Source organism: Toxotes jaculatrix, chromosome 16, assembly GCF_017976425.1.
Source record: "Toxotes jaculatrix isolate fToxJac2 chromosome 16, fToxJac2.pri, whole genome shotgun sequence".
Lineage (NCBI taxonomy): Eukaryota > Metazoa > Chordata > Actinopteri > Toxotidae > Toxotes > Toxotes jaculatrix.
Window position 1 is genome coordinate 13,177,742 of NC_054409.1, and position 22,943 is coordinate 13,200,684.

The 22,943-nt window shown below is 41.4% G+C and overlaps 1 protein-coding gene across 1 annotated transcript in view; it reads right to left on the minus strand.

The window, feature by feature from the left end:
• Positions 1 to 22,943, minus strand: part of rimbp2a (RIMS binding protein 2a) — a 51,999-nt gene that overhangs the window by 28,459 nt on the left and 597 nt on the right. Inside the window, exon 2 of the mRNA XM_041059125.1 lies at positions 16,999 to 17,142. Within this exon, the coding sequence (XP_040915059.1) occupies positions 16,999 to 17,142 (144 nt within the window). The remainder of the gene's footprint in view (positions 1 to 16,998; positions 17,143 to 22,943) is intronic.

Sequence of the window (22,943 nt, forward strand, 5' to 3'; positions counted from 1 at the left end):
GCGAGGCGATTTTACAAATTTATTTTCTCAACTTTTAATACAAAGACCACATTCTCAGCCCACTGTTCAACTACATATAAAACATAATCTCCTCCTCTGTTCTCTTTTGTAAGCTATATTAAGTGCAGCTCAGACTGGCTGTTTCAACTGATCCTCAAACAAAAGACTTCACGTAAATGTATTAAATTATTTCACTCTTATTGAAATATTGTTACACTGGAAACAGATTGCTCCCTCCACTACTTTCCACTAAAGTTTGGGCTGAGAGGTTTAATAGGACAACTACAGTTAATGTGTGTGTATGTGTGTGTGTGTGTGTATCTGTGCCAAAGGCTGTTCTGCACTTATGTGGTTAGAGAAAGGGTAAATGGAGTCAGAGTCATGACTGTTGTCCCACCACTAATAGCAGCTGCGCCATCAGCTGTCTGCTCAGCACTGCTTAATGTCTGTAGAAGTCAGGACCGTGGACAGCTCCTCACCCTTTTAAACCAGTGTAGATCAGGACTAATGCTGTAAAAACTGGACTAAGAACTACAGAGTCTGTCTTCATAGTCTGTGATTCAACTTAAAAAAAAAACAGCGAAGTGAATCACATTAAAGATTTCCAACTCCAAATTGTATGTTTTTAAGAGTGGATCCCAACTTTCTTTGTTTCCTGCACACATTCAAGGTCATACTCATACAAGCGCAAACAAAAGGGCAACGGTGACACAGGTGAAAACATAACCTCCTTGGTGGAGGTAATAAAAGGAAACCAATGACTCATTAGATGGTGGGAAATTAATCTTAAAAAGACAGAGGAAAACAGTTGGCAGTATTAAGAGTAAAAAGAACTGTTGAAGAGAATGATCATTTACTTAAGATTACAAACCAATTAACAATACACACCAGTGCATCCAAAAGAGGACACATTTTCAAGGTTGATGTTAAACTTTAAGGCGGTTGTACACTGGTACTTAAGGAATTGGTTATGAAAATGGGAGGCATTTTGGAGATTTATGGTGTAGCATTAGCAAGGTATTCACTGCGGCATAAAAGATGATATATAACGCAGAGTTTGTCCTCTGAAGGGCTTAGCAGGTGTTTGCCTTTTCACAACAGAACGTTTGACTTCAATCCCACTTGATCTTCAGCCAAACATCAGCTTCCTTGGCAGACTGTAGCGAGCCTCAAGAGCATTTTGAGATCAATCGTTTATAATGCTGTTAATACTGTGCATTACCTCTGGTTTACAACATAGGCATGACACCTGAACAACTGTTTTGATAATAGCTACACAGCACAGGGGTTTACTTTAACCTTTGAGTCATGTAATGCTTAAGTGGAACATTTTATTTGGAAAATCTACCCTTCAGATTTGGACAGCAACCTTTTGCATTTCTCGTCTTTTCTTTGTGCTTATCATGAACAGTAGTTCGTGGTAAATGTTATCATAATGTCACCAATAGATTATTCATCAACATGCTATTAAAATATTCCTCTTTATGTGTCAGTTTCAAAGCATTATCAGCTGACATTCCTCTGGCCCCGGCCAATAATGTGCCTCTCTGCAGGTGCCTCATTCATAAAACATAAATAAGAGGCTAATCTGGTTTGGATGCTAGTGTGTGTACACTTGTGTGTATATAGGACATATATGTACATATATATACATACACATACACACACACACACACATATGTGTGTGTGTGTGTGTGTGTATATACAGAGAGAGAGATACATATTTGTACGTGTGAAAACACAAATTTATGTCACAGCCATTAGCCCTATGAGGCCATCAATAAGTGTAAACTGTGGACGCAGATGGCAGTGGGTAATGCAGATATTGCAAAGCATGAATTGTAGTTGAATATGTGTGTGTCTGTGTACGCCCGTGCGTGTGCCTGCGTGGGTGTGTACATGCAAGCTTGAATGAGTTGCATAACTAGCATCTCCCCGGCATACATTAGCCGCAAGCTCTTGCACATCCACAGTCACAGCGTCCAAGACCTCTCATCTGAATCCTAAAGATTCAAAATCCCTAAAACATTATTCATGTGGCAAGAATTAGCTCACATAATAAACACACACGCACACACTCAAGTTAAAACCCTGAGTTCTCACAACGTATAACACCCTAATAATTTGAGGAAACCCCCTGTTGTTAGTGGATATGTAAATAAAGCTTTGAAAAAATGCCTGAATATAAAATACATGACTCACTCCTGCAGATTTAATAATGTGGATCAACTGGAGCTTGAATGGAAACCCAGCCCACACAGTCGCAGACATTTAATATTAACGACGTCTCTTGCACAAAAGACTCAGCGTCAGGTCAGTGTGGCAGACGAAATTTTATGCACATCCAAAATCATCTTTTGGGAAGGAAATCAGTGTACAGAAGAGACTTTTGTGCTTGGTAAAAAAAAAAAAAAAAAAAAAAAAAGCACATACTCAAGATTTTATCAGGAATGATGTGTTCTGACACTCAGATCTGTGCACAAATAAAGAGCCTTAGGGGACATGTAGTTTAGATTTGTGCTCACCTCCTTTCTTCAGCAAAAATCAAACAGCTAGTGTTTTCTTTAAACACCCTGATTTTTCCACATCCTGTCATGTGTATTTTAGTGTGTGTTGTAGTGTGTGTGTGTGCATGTGAACTCCTCTGCCTGCTTCTCACAGAGCAGGAGACAATCCAGACTTTTGTGGAGGGTGGGGGGGGGGGGCAGAGGAGAGGCAGGGAGAGGCTGGCGCTACCGTCAGGAGAGATTAACTTCTCCTCCACGTAACACACATCCTCATTCACTTCACTCTTCGACCTCCTCTGTCGCTTCCCCCGTTACTCATCTCAGCTCTGCATAGTGTCTATAGTGCTTGCGCTAGTTTATGTGTTGAATACATATATCCAGTTTACATAGTGTTTGCTTTTGAGTCTCCACTGCTGCTCAGGGGCAAGTTGCCAAAGAGCTACAGCTATGCTCCTCTCAAGCGGTATTGCAGTGTGCTTCAGTAGCTCTGGAAAAAAACATTCACTATATTTTGGGGTTTTAGACTGCTATGATGCCGTGTTGGATTCTGGGAACATGTGGTGGGTAGTGATTGTTCATTAAAACGTGGACAGATTGAGCAATAATGGGAATGGTTATTATTTGCAGTTTTAAGGATTGTATGATAACCATAATCTCACAAGTTCACTCTGCATCATAGAGTCTAATAAAGTCTTGATAGCTGTCTTTGTCAGACTGTGTGATGTCAGCTTTGAGGCTTGTTAGATGGTGCAATGAACAATAAACAAGCTTTGGTTATGAATGTTTTTTTTTATCTATTTAAAAAAAGACAAATTTGCAAAATGAGTCTGAAGTAAATACGTTTTTAGCAGTGGTACTATGCTGGCTTACCAGTTTATCCCGTGCCATTTTTTGTCACAGTCAGATTGGTTAGTGTGTAGATGTGGGGCATAGCAGCTGTCACATTGCCGGATTTTTTTGGTTCTAAATTTTGTCAGGATTTTGACACAGCTTGGCTGAAGATTGACATCCGAAATTTTCACCATGTTTCTTGCATGATTGTCAGCTTTTGTCTGGGACAGCCCAGAATAGTACTGTGTGAAGGAGCCTTTAATCTTAGTGGCAGTAGCAGTCATAGGTTCCTACAGTTAACAAAAAAAATTTGACATTTGAGGCGCAGTTTGATCCCAGATGTGAGACGCAATCTGCCTCAAGTGAATCTAGATCCAAATGTGAAAGTGGTCTGAACAAGGCCAGGGAGAAAGAGAGAGCCCATGTGTGCATATTAACTTTGACAATGAACTATATGTGATATGTAGAGGTGCTCCAGCTGCACTGTACATAGAAGACCCTCCGGGGAAAACACTGGCCTCCCTGGAGAATACACATGCCCGAAGGGGAATATTAGGGCATGGGAGTGTGTATACTAAAGTGTGTGCGTGCGTGTGCTGTATGTATATAGTGTGGGAGCAGGCAGTGAGAGTGAAACAGGGCTACCATGACGTGGGCAGCAAAGCTTGCAGTCACATTGATGACATAACACATTTGATGTGAACAGGACCTATTATTCCCTCCAGCCACACAGAGAATATCAGAGGGCTGGAAAATAAGTTCGGAGGAAGATCAGTGTAAAGCTAATGAGGGGCCCAAGAGCTGGTTAGGGATTACATGTGCTTGGATGGACCTTCATGCTCACATAATGCTTGGATGGACCTTCATGCTCAGAATACACAAGTGCGCACACACGCACGTGAAAACACATGCACAAGCCTGCATATATGTATATAAATGCTTAAGCACAGGCAAATCCATAAAACTCTCACACATGCACAAACAGCATCCAGCCAGAGATGCACACACTCACATGCATTTATATGTGCATACGCAGACACACACATGCCATATCCAGAAATACACACTCAATGACCCCAATCTGCAGCAAAACATACCGCACAAGCGCTAAATAATTTACATCTGACCCCACTGCACAGTTGCTAAAACGTAGAGTATGCTAGAAATATGCTCACAGAGCCTGAGCAGAGGTTTCCTCGCTACTGGTTTCTATGGGGGTCTACTACAATCGAGATCCATCCGTAAAAACACACTATTTTACCTTAAGTAGCGGCTACTATATGTACATCATGTTAGAGGAAAAGGGCATTTAAGGACAAACTAGGGTGCTTCTGCAACGGTAAACAATACAAAACTTGCATTTTATAGTTACCAGCAGATGCTTCAAAATCCTGCAGACTGTCCTCTAACAAAGATAAAGCACAGAGAGAGAGTAACGCTAGTGCTGGCCTCTTTCCATTGGCGGCCAGTGCCAGTAGAGTTTAGAATACGTTATGATATTTTGGTTTTTAGTTTTTTACATCATGAACTACATGGTGCACATTTCTATAGTGCCCACAAGAACTTAATATCTCTCATGTTAGCTTAAATCGAAGAGAAATCAAGCATTTTGTATCCCTTAACCTTTGGAAGAATTTACCTCTCACTATTATTTACTTATTTATTTTTAAGAGATATGTTCCCTTTCTTCTCTTAACTGATCTTTGGTTTCTTGTTAATCTTATTTCTTTTCTGTTGCTCTTTTCTTCTTGTTTTTTTTGTCTCTACCCTACCAGTTTAGGTAGGCTAGGATAGGATAGGTAACAAATTAGTACCAAATTACCTAATGATTACTCTTATAAGCATAGCAACAAGAGTGTTACAAACGTTGAAAAAAAAATTAAGACTGTTATCATGACTACACTTCTAGCCTTTGAACAAAGCATGCAAAGCTCTAATCTCTCATAGACTTCTGTCTCATCAAGCTCACAGGTGTCTGGACAACGTCCTGTCGATTTCTATCTGCTGTTTTTGTGTCGCTTGAATTTGTTTTTAGGATTTAATTATACAAATGTGGAGAATTCTATAATAGCTTCTGTCACATTGCACAGCCGATGCATACGACCGAGTTTTAGGTCTCAAGTGAGCCGGACTCAGTGGCACAGAGCAATAGGTGACAGTTACAGGAGCACAGGTCCTGTCATGTCATCTGTATCCGAACAGGCTGGCCTGTCTGACATTGTGTGCTCCTCTCTCCCTCCGTCATCTCTCCCCCTCCCTTTCCCTCTACCTAGTTGCCCTTGGTGTTCAGTCCAATGAAGATTTCTGTTCTATGTTTAATCATTCAAGCCCTTCCAGACACAAAATACTAGGAACCGATAGAGTGAGAAGAGAAGAGAATACAATACAATACAATGCAACACAAGCAAAAGACAGGTACAATTTAAGTAAGAGAAGGTAATCAAGAAGTACAGAGAACAGGAACAGAAAGAACAGCCAGAGGAAAGACTGAAATCAGGAGAGGAAGAAGCTTAAGGAGGAGGAGAAAAAGGGCAAAGACAGAGAGAAGAACCTAAAAAAAAATTACCACAGACAGTTGGAGACAATTAGTGATGTGGAATTAACAGGCTTTTACCAGCATGTCCCTTTGCTAAAGGGCTCACCTTTCCCAGCAGCGTCATGGTGAGATTATGTAGCGATACAAAACCAAATAGGCCACAAAATAAAGTTTTTCAAAGGACATCTCGGTCTGCTACACTTTCCTGCCTGTGTGCCAGAACTATAAATACAATTGTATGGCATGGTTGAGGGTTACTGAGGGTTTTTTTTTTTTTTTTTTTGCGATGTCATCCAGAGGACTATGATATAGATGGCAGATGAACAATTAATCCAGGTTGTAAAAACTGACAGTCCGGAAGATTATCTAAAAATACATTTGCTTTATATATGTGAAGAATATTATCTGATCAGTTAACACACTGATACTGAGTGGATCAGCTACAAAGCAGCCAAAGTGAATCAGTGCTCAAATCATGCTCGTCTGCATAAAAATAATTTGAAAAGTAACATCACCTGCATGACAAGATAAATTAAGTGCTGCTCATAATATTCTTTACTAAACTGTACTTGGGCTTTCAATCAGGCATCCATTCACCAGCGACATTCCCTCTCTTCCTCCTCTCACTTTTCTTTCTCTGCCCCACCCTCCTCCTTTTGCTTTTTTGCCTCCGCAGTGCTCTGTGTCTTTCCTTTAATATAACTTCTGTGTATCTTGAAAAGCTGCCAGGAAATGTGAGGAGGAAATGTTCCTTTATTGTTTCCCTCTCTGCTAGCCCCGCTGGCTAAATGACATCAACACTTATGGTGTGTATGCTAGCAATCAATACAGCACTCACTCATATTCAGGCATGTGTTCACGTTCAGAGCTACACACGTTGCTTGTACACAGACACATACACACAACAGGGGTAGGGGTGAGGGGAGGGGATGATAGGGTTGCTATAGAAACTGTTCTCTTTCAGGTATGGAGTGTCAGGATGATAAAAAAGTAGCAATGAACTATTGCATCCAACATATCTGATGCCCGTTGAATTGTGTAAATGCAAGCCTGCATACAGGCAGTGCAAACAAAAGCTGTCTAATTTACTTCCCATTTAAAGGTACAGGATGAGCAAACAGTATACAAAAGAAAAGCACTGAGTGTGCACACGTATAAATTAAGCAATAAAACACAATATAAAATACACACACATGCAATACAAAGCATAGAATAGCCTATATTTGACGTGGATTGGTAGTAGAGCTGCAGAGTACAGTAAGTGTAAGTATGCATGGATACACACTGTTAATAATACAGTGAAAATGTGGGGGAGTGTGAGTGAAGGCACGTAAGCTGGCGTAAATGTGGAAATGTGTGTCTGTGTGGATGTTAAATACACAAAGGTATGCTGATTTGCAACTCAGTCTCTGTCTGTAAGTGTTAGTACACGTGTACATACGTGTTTATTGATATGTGCTGCCACACCCCTGCCAGGCTGTCACTATAGGGATTATTGCAGTGCCTGTATGTCCTGAGGAATATTTTGATTCGTCAAGGAGGCCGTCTTTTGGCTGCCAGACTCCTTGATAATCTCAAGAGGGGAGCAAGGAAATCAGCCATGAGACTGAAAACACAAGTTTCATTTCCCCTATCTTCTTCTCTCCCTCTCTGCTTCTTGCCCTCTGGCACCCAACTGAACGTCAGCTGGCACAGCCAACCAGTCTGCAGCATGGAGATGAAGAAGCATGAAGAAGAAACACGGGGAGAATGGTGCAAGAGGAGCGAGATTAGGAGTGTAAGATTTCCCCAATCCATTCTACAACCTGGCGTTGCCTTCAAGCGGGTACGGAGAAAGGAAGGGAATAAATATTGTAGACAGAGAGAGAAAGTGATGCCAGCCATACGAAGCAAAATGCTGCAAAATGAGACTTAAGCAAAACCGTCTGTGCACCAATTCTTTCTCCCTCCTCTGCCATGTTTTTCCTTTGGTCTCTCACCCACCCACACAGCCATATATTCAAACACAAACACAGTGCAGGCATATGATCTCTGTATATTCTAACCTAAACAAACAGACACACTTGTGTTGAGCACGTACTGTAACTCACCCTCATTCAGCACAGAAATGAAAACAATTACTGAGTGATGGGCAGTAGAGCAATAGCTTTGATTTCTCTCTTGTTTCAGTTACCAGTCTGATACTCCCATACAACAAGAGATACATGCACCATGTGCAAAATGTGATAGGACGATGTTTTTCTTACTATGAAAGGTTTACAATGACAACAAATACTCTAAAGCTTTTCATACTGTCACCAAACCTTTAGTATAACATTTTACCCAGTTGTTTTAGTTGTTTAAGTTGTTGGGACAAGTTTTACTTGCTTATACCCCATCCTATCCAAATCTTTTCAAGCTTTTTCACAAAAATAAACTTCCATTGACACCAATATTGATTTTAAAAACATTTGGCTTACACTTGCGTTCCCACAAAAGATCCTCTAACACACAGGATGCCATATAAATTTTACATGTACAGAAGTAGCAACAGTATGAGCAGTAATGTCATAAAATTCAAAGCACCAGAGGCAACAAATGGGCCATAAAGTTGAATCAGCAACTTTCTAAAACAATTTCAATAAAAACTGAACTTTGGAAACTTTACGAAGGGTAGGATGAGTTCTATGTGACTGCATTAGTTTTAGTGACTATAGGTGGGTCTGATAACCCAGCAACCGAGCATATCCGTGTACCACCTTGCCATGCACCACACACATAACTTAGCACTGAGACGTTGCATCATGAGGATAAATGACTGGAGGAAAGCAAGTGTCAATCAGCCACGAGTGGGTTAATTTTCATCACCAACACCTGGCAACCCCTCAGCAGGCAGGAACCAGGAAAAGCTCAGGTTACCGAATCCGATAACGTCAAAGCATACACACACATACACACACACACACACACACACACACACACACACACACACACACACACACACACACACACACACACACAAACACAAAATCAATTTGTTTGACAAAGCACCACACGTTTGTCTCTCTCCCTGTGTCCCTAAATGATCATGTGAACATGCGTCTACATATGTTATTTTACAAATAATAATGCCCGTACATGCACACATGCAGTGGAAATGTTATATTCATAATTTGCCACAATTTTCCACCACTGAAAAAAAACAATACACACACACACTCACATGCACATACTAACCTTTTCAAGCCACAAACACACCACTAAACCCCTTCACTGTAACCCCACCCCTAAACACACACCACACACACCCACACATCTCCAAACAGGTGGCTCTGCTTACTCAAGAAACACAGAAGCTGAGATGTTGCTTTTTCCTTATTAAGTCCCAGAAGAGACAAAATGTACAAATCCTCCTCTCCTCTCCGTCTCTCTGTGGACGTTTGTCTCTTCCTGCTGCAGCTGCACAGACAGGTTTTCCCCAGCTGCTTGGCTATGCTAACCCTGTGCACTATATATAGGACTCAACAGAGCTAAATCAAACACTAACACTACCCACTGATGCAGAGACAGAGATGCACAGCAGCAGTAAAGAGAAAGCAGAGTGGTGAAGAAGGATTAGTATTTACCGTGTGTGCTGGCTAGCACAGGAGCATCTTGACTGAGGTGTCGCTTACTCCTTCTTCCTCCTTGCTCTGATCTCCTCCCTTCTTCCCTGCTCTCTCTGGGTGGGGAATTGTCAAACGGCTGCAGCAGCAGCAGCAGCAGCATCAGTAGCAGCTCGGGGGCCTATGTGTGTGTGTGTCTCTTTCTCTCTCTCTCTCTCTCTCTCTCTTCCTCTCTTTCCTCCGCCCCCTCTCCACTCACACACACACACACTCTCTCTTTCCTATTCTCCCATTCCTCTCACTCTCTCCCCCACCCCCGAAGACCCACCTCCTTAACACCCTTCCTCCATCATTTTCTCCTTTTCTCTTCCACGCTCTCTCTCTCTCTCTCTCTCTCTCTCTCTCTCTCTCTCTCTCTACCTTTCTCTCTCTCTTCCTCTGCTCAATTTCCCCCTTTCTCTCTCGCGCTGTACGCTTGTGCAGCGATCTGCGGAAATCCACTCTGTTGAATTAATCAGCCAGCTCCACTGTTACAACCATCAGCTACCGTCAGTAGCCTACTGTTAGGCAAAAAGGTATCACTGCCAATAGGAAACAGACATTTTGGAGTCTGGGATACAAATACGGATGGCTTATTGGAAGGCTGCCCTGTGCAACCACAGTCTGGACCTTACTGCCTGTCTGCCAAATTGAGTGAAATGACAGCAGCCTGCAAGATGCTGGCTGCTGTCAGAGAGACCCTCCCTCCTTTCCCTTGCTCCACAATTCATGTCTTAAGCCATGACACTAATTGAGCAGGGTCTTGATAGATGCCACTCTTGCTTTTTTTTTTTTTTTTTTTTTTAAATATACATTCATCTCATAATGATGGGGGTGATGATAATACTAAATAGTGTATAGGTTTATCTGGCAAGTTTTATATTAATCACTGCAAAGGCCTGCCATCAGATTATCAAAAGAAGGAAAATGTAACTGTTCACTTAACAGTGATTTATTTACTGTAATGTGGAACTCACTACCAGCTCAGAGTGGTTCTCAGCACTTTCATTTACTGTAAAATTACTGTAACCAGGTATTTGTTTGCAGTTGTAGAGTATTATGTTGTTTGCTTGCACCTTTAATACATTTTATGATGTGTAGCTGGTGACCTGAGGATCCTGTGAAAGTGAAGGATTTCAGCAAAGAACTAGAAGCCGTAGTTTGAGCTGTTTACTGCAACGCCTTATTTTTGATTGTAAAATTTAGTTAATTAGAAACTGTCTAAACCTATATATTGTAATTTCAGTTTTGTTTGGGCATCACATTACATACATAATGACTGATTACAAAATAGTAAACATTAGATTGAGGTTTGGATGGAGGCAGCATGTTTTTGTTTAGAACATACTGAACATAAAGCTCAACTCAGGAGAAGATGAAGTTTCTTCTAACATGCTCACAATGACAGTGTTAACATGGGGAGGTTTAGCAGGTATGTTTATTATGTTTATCATCTTAGTTTGGCATGTTAACTAATTTTAGTATGTTAACATTTGCTAATTAGCACTAAAGACATGTTGCCATTACACTCAAAAACCAAAGCACTGAAACAAAAAAAAAAAAAAAAAAAAATTGACCTGGTGATGAGGTTTGATGGACAGTTAAGGAGAAACACCAAAGTTATTATAAATCATCCTCAGGGAATCATGCATGTCTGTACCAAATATCATGGCAATCCATCCACTTTTTAACCTCATGGTGGCGCTAAAGGAAGGGTCAGAGGATCACTCTGATCTCTCAGATTTCAGTCTTGACTGAAAGCAGTGGGCAAACCAAGAGTCTGACATTGCAGACCACGGAGCCATGCTGAAGGGATTGCTAATAAAAATCCACTGTAACCGCTGTGAACCACAGCCTTCTTCCATCATTACGGAGCAAACTACAACCATTTTACAGCCACCTTTCATGGCTACAGGTAGTGAGTGTTTCATACTAGTGTCATTTCTGTGATTTTACCCCACATTCGTAAGCTTATAGAGCCCCTGTTGAGATACTGAGACTTTACAAAGGCGCTTTTTATGGAAAGTTTACTGAAACAAAATCCAAACACGTTTTCTTTGGGTTAAATTCTGCATGCATAAAACGAGGTTAAATTTTATCCCCATGCGACCAATTATTCCATTTTCTGTCTGTTCCGACGCTAATCCTCACAGTTTCACAGCTTCTAGCCTTTAACTACAACACAGAACACATTTGCTATCACACTGCCTACACTGCCTTGTCACAATGAGTAATTATATCATATTGACATCAGCTTATGTGAGGGGGCTCATGCGTGTCCCTGCATGTTTATGTGTGAGTGTGAATGTGGGTATACCACAGATCGCCCCTAAAATGATTTAATCCGGTTAAGGGGATTTTCAATTAATCCAGGAGGGCCCTACATTTTGACAGTGCAATATTTTTAGCACATTTTTCCTTCCGATGCAACAGAATGTTTTTTCTCCTCCGGTTTTAAGGGTAAAATGAGTCAGTGCTCCTTCAAAATGGACCGAAGTTTGTTTCAGACATTTGTGTCAGCGTATATTCTTAAGTCAAAGTAATTTATTTATGTAACTATCTGTCTCTGTATCTTACTATTAACACTGTTCTGCCATTATTCACAGAGTTGTTTTTTTTTTCCTTTTCTTTCCATAGCCAACACCAACTCAAAAAAGACTGGAAGGAGCAGCTGCTTTGGAGGCAGCACAATAAAGACATTATTAATTGTGGTTATGTGGATTAGGAGCTCACTTTGCATGATTTTTGAAAACAACAGGACTACGCCTTTCTGGATCAGCTATGAAAACTAGAGTAGATCAGGTTGTAGCAGCCTCTGAGTGTGGCTGTGGGTTAGGATGTTTCCTAAGTAATAATAATCATACGCAAACCTTAAATTACATTGGTGTTATCGAATAAATGTGATCCACTCACTACCAGGAAGAAAGTATATCTCATTTCAAAATGTGTGTCTGGAATGAACTCTCAGAAAATGCCTGAGATTTGATTATGGGCTGGCATTGCCCTCCCTGGTATACCGTGATATACATCAAATCTGCTTAGATTACTGCAGGCATGAAGCTGCACAGGCCAGACCAGTGGCCTCAGTTAACCTTTCTGCCTGGATGTGGGCAGTAAGGAGGTTAGGACAGGAAGTGGGAGGGGGTAGAGAATAATGATAGAGACAGAGGAGAAGACAAAGGCACAGACGTAGCGGAGAGAGGGCGGAAGACTTGGAATTTATGGCAGAACAAGTGAGGAGGGAGGGAACAGAGGAGATGTGAGAGAAGAAAGAGTTAAGAAATATAAAAAGAATGAAAAGGTTCAGAGGTGGAAGACTCTAAGGACGAGCTAGCACTACCCCTAACGAACTAATCTGCTTGCATGTTCTCACTGTTGGCTTTGTAAGACAACATGTGCAGGTTGGCAGAAACATGGCAGGTTTACTATGACTTTTACTAAATCTCCAAAGATAGTTGTGTTATCGTCTTCTTCATTGTTTACTTTGTTATAAGGTACAAGGAGACAAGGTATCAGTTCTATGGAAAACTAGCCCACTGGTGTCTTCAGTGGTCTCTGTCCTATTTGGAGTCTTCCCTTATGGGAATAGAGCTGCACATCGTTTGGTTGATGCTTATTGAGCCAGCAAAGTCTACAAGGTATGACCCATTTGTTTCATAGCATTATTCACAATATGTATAATAAGTGGTACCATAAGAAAATAAAACATGCTGTTCCTCTCTGCTGACCCTTTCTTCTGTGCCTTGTTTTGGCTCTCAGTAGTTTAACTTAAGTAACAAGAAGACAAGGAATGGACTGGGAAATGGACTGGGAAAAAAGAGGATAATGTAGTTATGGAGGCAACTTGTGCCATCTGAAAGAACACTGTCTGAGATAAACTCAATTAAGGAAAGAATAGAAAGCTCAGCCTAAACACACCCTGTCTTATATTAGTTGCTAAAACAGCCTTGTGAGTCAAAACAAAGAGAATTTTCTGACTCTCCTGTGGGTGGTGGTAGTATTATTATTCCAGCTGAATTGTGTTACACGGCATTGGACTATTATTAACCCTGGTTTGTCTGTGCATCTTTGATTAGAGGGAGTTAAAATGGATGTTACTGGGTCAGCTGAGACAACAAGGCTATTAGGGATTATTGATTAGACGTTGTTCCTGTTTGCACTGGGACAGCCCATGTCATCATGAGGACTATCATCTGAGTGGGCCAGCTGCTAGCAGTACACAATTGTTGCCATAGGGATTGTGTCCAGGGAGACAGCTGTGGCCTTTTAGCAGCAGTCACACAGCACACAGAAGGTCATTCCTCACCTAGGGTACCTTTCTCCGACTGTCCATCACAGATTGTTTCCAGGCAACCACTCCAAACCTTTTTTTTTTTCTTTTTCTAGGAAGCAGTCCACCTTCTCCATATGTTTTCTTGCCATTTAAGTAACAAAATAACAAATGAAATGGAAGAACAGACAGTGACAATAGAATATAGTTGAAGTGCCCCATGAAATTTATTCTCAACGATGCAGGATAAAAATGCAACAGTGCAAGGTGGTGGATTTTAGGCATTTGGCTGGCAGCCTGATTGAGCACCCTTACCTAAATACACAACAGGGCAGTGATGTAAAAATGCCTGGTCAAAAATTAATCAAGTCTTTGCTTATTTGCAATACTGTCTAATACAGGCACCATTTCCCATCAAGCTGGCCAAAACAACTCTGCAAGGAAGCTTTCCTTGTGGGCCACTACATCAACTATAGCAACATTTGGCAATGCTCCCTGGCTTGCACAGTTTTCCCTTCTCTGGCTGTGGTCTCTCTTTCCTGAAGGAATGGATCCTGATCCATAGATGTCTTTGAGTCTCCCTTAGTCTACCCCCTCAAACAGTTTCACCACAATAAGGAGGCAATTCTTAGGAAGCAGCCAGTGCCTACACTGTTGAAAAGACGTACAGATTTTCAGGCTGCAGATCTTCAGTTTAATGTGTGCTTTGTCTGGATGTATTTTAAATCATTTTTTGACCATGGCCCTCTACCTTTAGCACACTATGTGATTTATGTAGTTAAAAAAATCAATTTCCAGCCAATTGTGCCCTCACAAGATTAAAAATGAAAGAAGAGAAAAGATAAGAAAAGAATAAAAAGAAAAATTCGATAAATTTTAGTATTAAAATCACAAGTATTATAAAAGATCATGTGTCATTTTCCCCCATTTATTTCTACTTTTCAGTATCCTAACAATGGTAAGCCCACAGTGTATCTGCTCGAGCAAATGTGCACGAATGGACCGGCTCTCATGACTGAGCTTCTCTTCGTCTAACTGATCCATAGCTGAGTCTGTCTTTGCATGAATGACCATGATGCAGTCTGTGAGAGTGTAGCTGTCAGCAGTGACAGCAAAAAGACTGCCAGGCACCCAGCTGGACTACCTCCAGCAGTATCTGTCACACACAGACGGATGACAAATTAAAGGAAAAACCAACAAAAAGTGTTTTAGTCAGGTATTGGGCCACCGCATGTCACCAGAACAGCTTCACTGATTCTACAAGTCTCTAAACTCTGGTGGAGGGATGGGACACCATTCTTCCTAAAGACGCTCCCTCATTTGGTCTCTTGATGATGGTGGTGGAGAGCACTGTCTAACATGTCGGTCTAAAATCTCTCATAGGTGTTTAGTTGGGCTGCGATATGGTGACTGCAAAGGTCATAGCCGTATGAGTCACATAATTTTCATACTCATCAAATCATTCATTAACCCCTTGTCATCCTGGAAGAGACCACTCCCATCAGGATAGACATGTCATCATAGGATAAAGGTGTTCACTCACAACAACGTTGTACGCATTTGCAGTAATCCTTCCCTCTAAGGGAACAAGTGGACCCAAAGCATGCCAGCAAAATGCCTCACACAGCATAACAGAGTCACTGGATCCCCTCACTGTAGGTGTCACGCATTCAGGATGACTCATATGACCACGTCACTTTTTTTTCACATCTCTGTTGAGCAGTGCCTGTGGTTTTTACACCACTGAACTCTGAAATGTGCATTCATCTCTGCAATGAGGGGTTTATGCACTGCAACCCTACTATAACATCCCTCTCTGTGTGACTCTTCCCAGTCACCTGGGGAAGAGCTGCTCTTCTGTTTTTCCTTACATGTCGCGCTAATGCACAAGCAGCACGGTCATCAAATGTGTGCTGTCGACCACAATTTCTGAGATCTAAATGCAGATGACACACACACACACACACACACACACATAATTACATAACCTTATTGAATTATGTTGCTGACTACTCCATGTTTTCTATGGTAACAGACACCAGGGCCTGCCTGTTGGTGCCAAGGTTTTGGTTGTGAAGATGGACAAAATCTCCCAGTGGGCAGGCTGCAATAAATTCTACTGAAGAAACAGAAAGGTAAAAGATGAAGAACGCTCAAAAAAGTTAACATTGTGTTATGTTATATAAGTGATTTATTGGCTCGTACAGTGAAAGGAGAGTTCCTACTGCAAAGTTTTACACTTTGTTCTTCTCAGTGGGAGAAAGACTGACAGCAGAGGGTAATTCTTCAGTTGTACTGTATCTAGTTTTCATATATGAAGGCAACGTGTGGGAGACTGTAGCAAATTATTTTGGTTTCTGTTTATACTCATGTTGTATGCTATGAACTGTTGTATGCTTCTATACCACACTGATGAGGAGAAGGCAGCACTGTGCTCAATCACAACCCAAAGGAGTGGTGTGACAGTAACAGTCTTACTGAAGTGAGACAACATCAATATAAGGTTTGTAAATGGAAGCTGTAACATGTGGGTTTCCCTCTGTTTTACTGAAACTAATTTCAAGTCATTGTGGCTCATAACAGAAGCACCCATTATGCTCTGTCAGTTCCCCTCTGCCAGTCTGTCCACACTCCTTCGAATGGGCGTGTTGCCAAGACAACAGCTCACGCGCCTTTCCATCTGAGACAACCTGGGGGAGGCCTCCAAAGGACAAAGTCACTATGTACACAATTGCGTGCGTGAGCATACAGTGCAAACAAAAATATATTATGTAGCACCACAAACACACACTCCCATGAAAAATTACACACCAAATGACACGCCCCTCCTTATCAATTTTACACCACATTACACATGCCCACGTCTGTATAACCAAGACCGAGTGGAGGGAGTATATGTGTATAGGGCCATACGAGTCACTCCGCTACACATGGTTGAGTCCTTGAGGAACAAAAGCTGCAACAGGGACTATAGTGCAGTGCACTCACTGACGTTCTTTAAACACATACAATATGTACCATGAAAATAACATCCGAGTAGTTTCAAAGCTGGTGAAAAGTTGTCAGTAAATACGTACTGTATATATCATTTAATCTGGTATTTGCAGGCAAAAACAATATCATCTCAGGTGTTGGATGTGTGAACAGTGAAGAGTGACTGAGAAAGACAGAGAAAATAAGTATCTGTGTGAGGAAAAAAAAAGTCTGGATTGGAAAGTGTAGAAAATTTACCAGTTTCCTATACTGCTGTTTCTCTTGACGAAGCGTGGCTACTTCAAGCTTCAGAGCTCGGTTTCTCTCTTCCAGCAATCGAAAACGGCTCACATTGAAGACTGAGTGGCCTGTAGCTTGCAGAGATGAAACCTCATACCTTGACTGGAAGACAAAATTACCAACATTAGACATTTTTTGTCATATTAATATCATTATCATTTGCAAGACTAGCAGCTTTGTGAGGCTCTACTTATATTAAATGCTAATGTGAGCAAAATGCTCACAGTGATAGTGCTAACATATTGATGCCCACAAATCCTGGCCCACAAATCGGTTCAGTTCTTTTTGCTTAATCTGGTGACAAACAAACAAACAAACCAACAAACAAACAGACACAGGTGAAAACATAACCTCCTTGGCAGAAGTAATTAGCATATTAAAAGTGAGCCCCATGGTACATTCTCTGGGAAACATGAATGTCTGCAGAGTCAGAGGATCATCAAAATCACTGTCCTCTGGGTACCTCGAATATTGGTACAAAATGACAAGGCAAGTCATCCAACAGGTGTTGTGATACTCAGTTTGGACACAAAGTGGTAGACCATCCAATCAACCAACCAACTAATAGACAGGCCTGCCAGTCTAAAAAATTATAAATGTGAAGGAAACAAGCGCTTGATTAATATAAGTTTTGAAAAAAGGACATAGGGCTCCTGTCAATCTTGCTTACAGCGATGTACTCAGGCATTAGTTCCATCCCGCAGGGTCAGTCACAGGAAAAGGATTACCAGGCCTGAAAATGAAGCTGCTACTGCAACAGGTTTTGAGCCTCAGCAGGATTTGCCAGTCAGTGTTTTTCTCCTTAGAAATTTTCTTGATGGCGTAGAATAGCCTTTGAAATCGCATTTTCACTCGCTTGAACCCTCCATGGAAATATACTGCATATCTGCACTAGGCAGGCTGGAAGCTTCTCTTGGGGGTGTGTGGATAGTTTCTTGTATTGCTCAGTTAGTCTTCCTTCGTGCCAGACATCAATTTGTACAATTTGATGGCACTTTTTTTGAGTTGTCACAGTTGTCTTGTTTCGAAATAGAACTGCTCTGCTGTCAAACTTGTACTTCTCAAAATTTCCAATCACTTTGAGGCCACCAAAGTGGTTGCAGATAGCAGAGGAACTGCACAGCTGTTTGGCTGAGGTAAGGAGAAAGCTGATTTGGAATAAGTGGATGTAAACTCTGCCTGTGCATCCTGAAATTAAACACCCTCCAAGCATGCAAGGATGCACTTTTCTGTTTTGTGTCAGAAGAAAGAACTCTTCTCTATAAGTTAATCTAAAAATAAATGTGATGCTCCACTCTAGTCCATCTACTTTGAGTAATATATATGTATGAAATGGAAACATTTTGGAGAGCTACAATCTCAAATCCCAAATGAGGTGTAGTCTTCCCATTTGCCTCCTGAAAAAGCACACTTAGCCAGCCCAGGCACTCGACTCTTACCACAGCTTTAAGAGGAAAACATTACCACCAGAGACAAAAGAAACCTGTGCTGCATTACTCTGAAGCCTGTTCTCATTTCTCTTTTCACGCTTTTATCTCTGTTCTCAGTCAAAAAAAAATTAATTACTTTTTTTCTATTTGGAGGAAAGTTAAGGAAATAGTGAAAATATCAGTTCATTGTCCTTTTTGTGCACTTTACAGAATTTTACTTGCAGTAAGCTATGACAGACCAACAGATGGTTCTAACATCAGTTTATATTATTCTGATATATCAATTAGCATGTTACCAGAACATTTGGTATCTTGTCAGGTCCACAAAGAACTCACACATAAACAACAATCAGATCCCCTGACTGTAAGCCATCCTCTGCAAAGCAAATACTAAAAACAAAGTTGCAGGCAAGATATCAGTTTACAATGACAGCCAAAGCTACCAAAGCCAGTATATGATGGACCTGCCAACCAGACAGAAAGACAGCCAGATCCACCTGCTAATACAGCAGACCTGCCAAGCAGACAAGCCTACAGATAGACCCAGCAGTGTAATACGGTGGACTTTCCAAGAACAGACAGACAGATGGATAGACGTGCCAACCAGTACTACTGTTGGGTTTCCAAACAGACTGGCAGACTAACACATTCAGTTAGCCTATTTAGAGTGAGATATTAGGGCATATGGGCATCCATGTGAGAACTGATTTATGAGTCATTTAGACCAGAAAACCACTGGCATAAAAATGTTATGTTCTCCAAAAAAAAAAAAAAAGACAAAGAAAAAGAAAATAATCAGACAGGTAATCAATCAGGTTGAGACATCTTAGTGAGACTTAGTGAGACATATAAGCTCAGTTCCCAAATCAGTCAGTCAGGATGAGTAATGGCACAAATCTGGAAGCTGTGACTGCAACCAGTCCAGAGTCGGGCAGGACCCTATCGTGCCGTCCACTTGGGAGACATCATCCTTGTACTGAGGGAGCTGCCAAAGCTGCTCTGACAGGAGTGGCGTCAGAGATGGGAATCATGACGCGTTCGCGGCAACTCAGCGGCCGGAGGAAATTCTGACATCATCACCAGCTGAATGTGAGCCAGAAGGGGAGGATGTGAAAGGGACACGGTGAAAGGTGCAGAGAAACATTGTGGGCCGTGCATCTACTCCAGAAACACACTTTTGGAAAGTCACCCGGTAAAAAGCACATTGCATCCCAAGTGTCTATTAGTTATTCCACATACTACAAATGGTACAAATACATCCAGACTTTGGCATTGTGCTGATCATTAAGTGATGGAACATTGGCTAATTTGTATGTGCTATGTTTTCCATAGGCTTTGTGGGTAAGAAGAAGGGCTACAACAATTTGTGGCAGACCTACACCACTGTGGATGACTGTAAGACACCGAAAAACATAAATACTCTATGAGTGGAAAGAGCACAAAGGAGCAAAGGAATTAATTAATTGAGAAAAAATACATGTCCCACTAGCAGGAAAAAAAAACAAAACACAGGGAACACAACTTCTGTGAATTGTCTGACCTGAACGCCACTGTGGACAACACTAATCATGGATACACTGTAAATGGATTATCCATTTTAGACTGATGAACAATTGGAAGCTGGGGTAACTGTTTATTAAGCAAAGCAGATAATGTGGGTAGCTATTAAGATTTTACAGCATATAATTATGTAATAGAGGCTTTTTGCTACTTTATGGCATGCACAGTAAGGCTCCTTTCCACTTTTTCAGTAATTAATAGCTACTGATTTTAATTCATCATGACACAGACAAATGTTATGTGTGTATTCATCGAATGGCTCACTAAATACTATCTTCATTTGCTCGTATTAGTGTGGCATTTCTGCATTGTTGGATGACTTATGATAAAGGGACGCAGTAGAATGGATTAAGGAAAGCTGCATGTGGTGGCTGGATGAGAACCAAGGGCATTGTGGTTAAGTGGCATGTGCTCAGCCAACCAAGCCACCAGGATACCCTAAGGTAATCTTATTCAGACTAGGTGTGATTTAAATAGATTGTCATATCGCCATCTGGTGTTTGAGTGAAATACTGACATCAGCGCTGCCTGATGCACTCAGTGGTAGATGTTCAGCTACTGATCTGCCATTAAACAGATTTGCAACAAAAGAAAATCAGTCCTTTCAAACTATTCCTGTCCACAACACAACACAGTGTTTTACATGGAGGGGGTGGGGGGGTCAGACAGTCTGCTATAAATCCAGAGTTAACTACTCAGGAGAGAAAAAATTCATTATCACTCAACATCACTTAGCCACTACTCCATGGGGAATACACTTTATCTTATGTTTCCCAAAATGCATTGAGAATCACAGCAGCTGCAGTAGCTGATCCACTGTATCATTTGTGTGTTTTGAGATTCAGAAAAATTAATAACATCTAAAAAAGGGAGGTGGGACAACAATCCTAGTGTGCACACATGTATGTTTTTCCCAATACAAATAATGACATTATCCCTACCTTAAAAGCAGTACCCACTTTGTCCCAAAATGACTCTCCTCCCTTCACGTCACATCACAAGCTGGCATTGAAGGCAGAGGCAACACGTCCAAGGTGTGTACACGTGTATGCCGGTGTGTGAGTGCCTGTGCGTGCGGTTGCAATGAGAGTTTCCAATCTGCAGCTTTAATGGCTTGGTCTGATCTGTACGCAGCTGCAGCAGGCTGGAGATCTCACTCTGACAGCGAGAGCAAAAACAGCTACCGTGGCTTCATGGTACTCTCACACACTCACTCAGTCCCATCCCTCAATGTGTTAACGCTTTCCCTTGCAAGCTCTGCTCCTTCCTTCCAGTTGTGCTTTAAAAATCTCCCCCTCCCTTCTTTTTCACTCTCTGTCTCGCTCATATGCAGGCGTGTGCTCGGCCTGCTCAACTGACCAAAAACGTCACACATGCAAGGGGGAAAAAAAAAAACAGGCCTCTGCATGACAGCTTTCATTTAAATGGGCTGTGTGAGTCTGTTGAGCAGTGATGTGTAAATCATTACATCATAGATAAGCATTTGTTTTTTCTCCTGTGAATACATTTCCCAAGCAGAGCCGATCTTGGTCCAGCATTCTTGTCTCCTCTGTGTCTTACTTTCTGACAGAGAGAAGATAATGATTTTCTGTTTTGCTGACAGAAGCAGTGATGCATACATCTATCAATTTATCCACATTTATAGAGATATATCTCTTTTATATCCCACTATAATTCAGTCATTTGCTTCTCCTTGATATTATCACATATCGTACTATAACTTTCTGCAGGCATCAAATCAAATCTACGCTGTCATGTTCCTGGACAGACCTCACGTACAAGCATCCCTTTGCTCTCTTCACCTTCTCTAAATCCCAGATCAGGGGAACTCAAATTAAATCAGTGTGGTGCTTTTAGTGAGGTTACATCAGCAGCAGGTACTCAGCGCGTTCTGTCGATAGCCGTTCTCTGTTTAACACTGGGAGTGAGGCACAGGACAGAGGAGAGGACAGAAAGAAAGAGACACTAAGTGTGCGTGAGGGAGGAGAGAAAGCAGAACGTACGCTCTGATCCACTCTGTTGCCTAGCAACGCTTATTCACTGTCTGTTCCCATCCTTACGGTAGACGCATTGCTCTCGCAGAGAACTGGTTTTCAGGCATGACATGAAGCCCAGTGAGACCGGGGTTCAGGAACAGATGGAAACTGGATTGGGCAGAAATACGCACTGACCTCTTTACATATGCAAATAGCTGAGGGCAAAGTGTCATTTAACTACTTGAACAAGCTGTTAGCTTTGGACCACATCATGGTCTAGTCTCTTTCTCAACTTGGTGGAATTTAAACACTAAAACATGTTTGCTAAAGAAAGAGTTAATAACACAACAGCACACAGGTGTGCATTTACTAGGGTCAGGTGAGGTAAACAGTTGAAAACAATGGATTTGTTTAGAAAAGGAAAACTCTACCTAACAACTGGAGAACATGTATTTGCACAGCTGGAATCAGATTAAACTAGAGAGAAGCCAATAAATTCTTGAGTTAAGGCCAAAAAAATTCTTTTTATGAGGTCACAGAGATCTTGATCTTTGATCACCAGCATCTGACCAGTTAATCCTTGAGATCAGGTGAACATTTATGCCAAATGTTAAGAAATTCCCTGAAGGCGTTCCTGATATATGGCGTTCACGAGTATGGGACAGACAGACGTACATTCCCAAAAACATATTGCTTCCGGCCACAGCTGTTGCCAGCATGGAGGAATAAAAAGGTAGACATCACACACCCCACAACTAAGGGCGTTGCACAGCTCCATTTCTGTGTTGTAAAGAATGTACTGGAGAAGGTGGCTGGCAAACTGTGGAGGCTGATAACTCTAAAAATGATGTTACGTCATAACGGTGTAATGAAGATCAGATTAGGTTGAGCAGATGTTCCTTTTTGCTAAGGACAGTTCATAAATTTGATGCTTTGT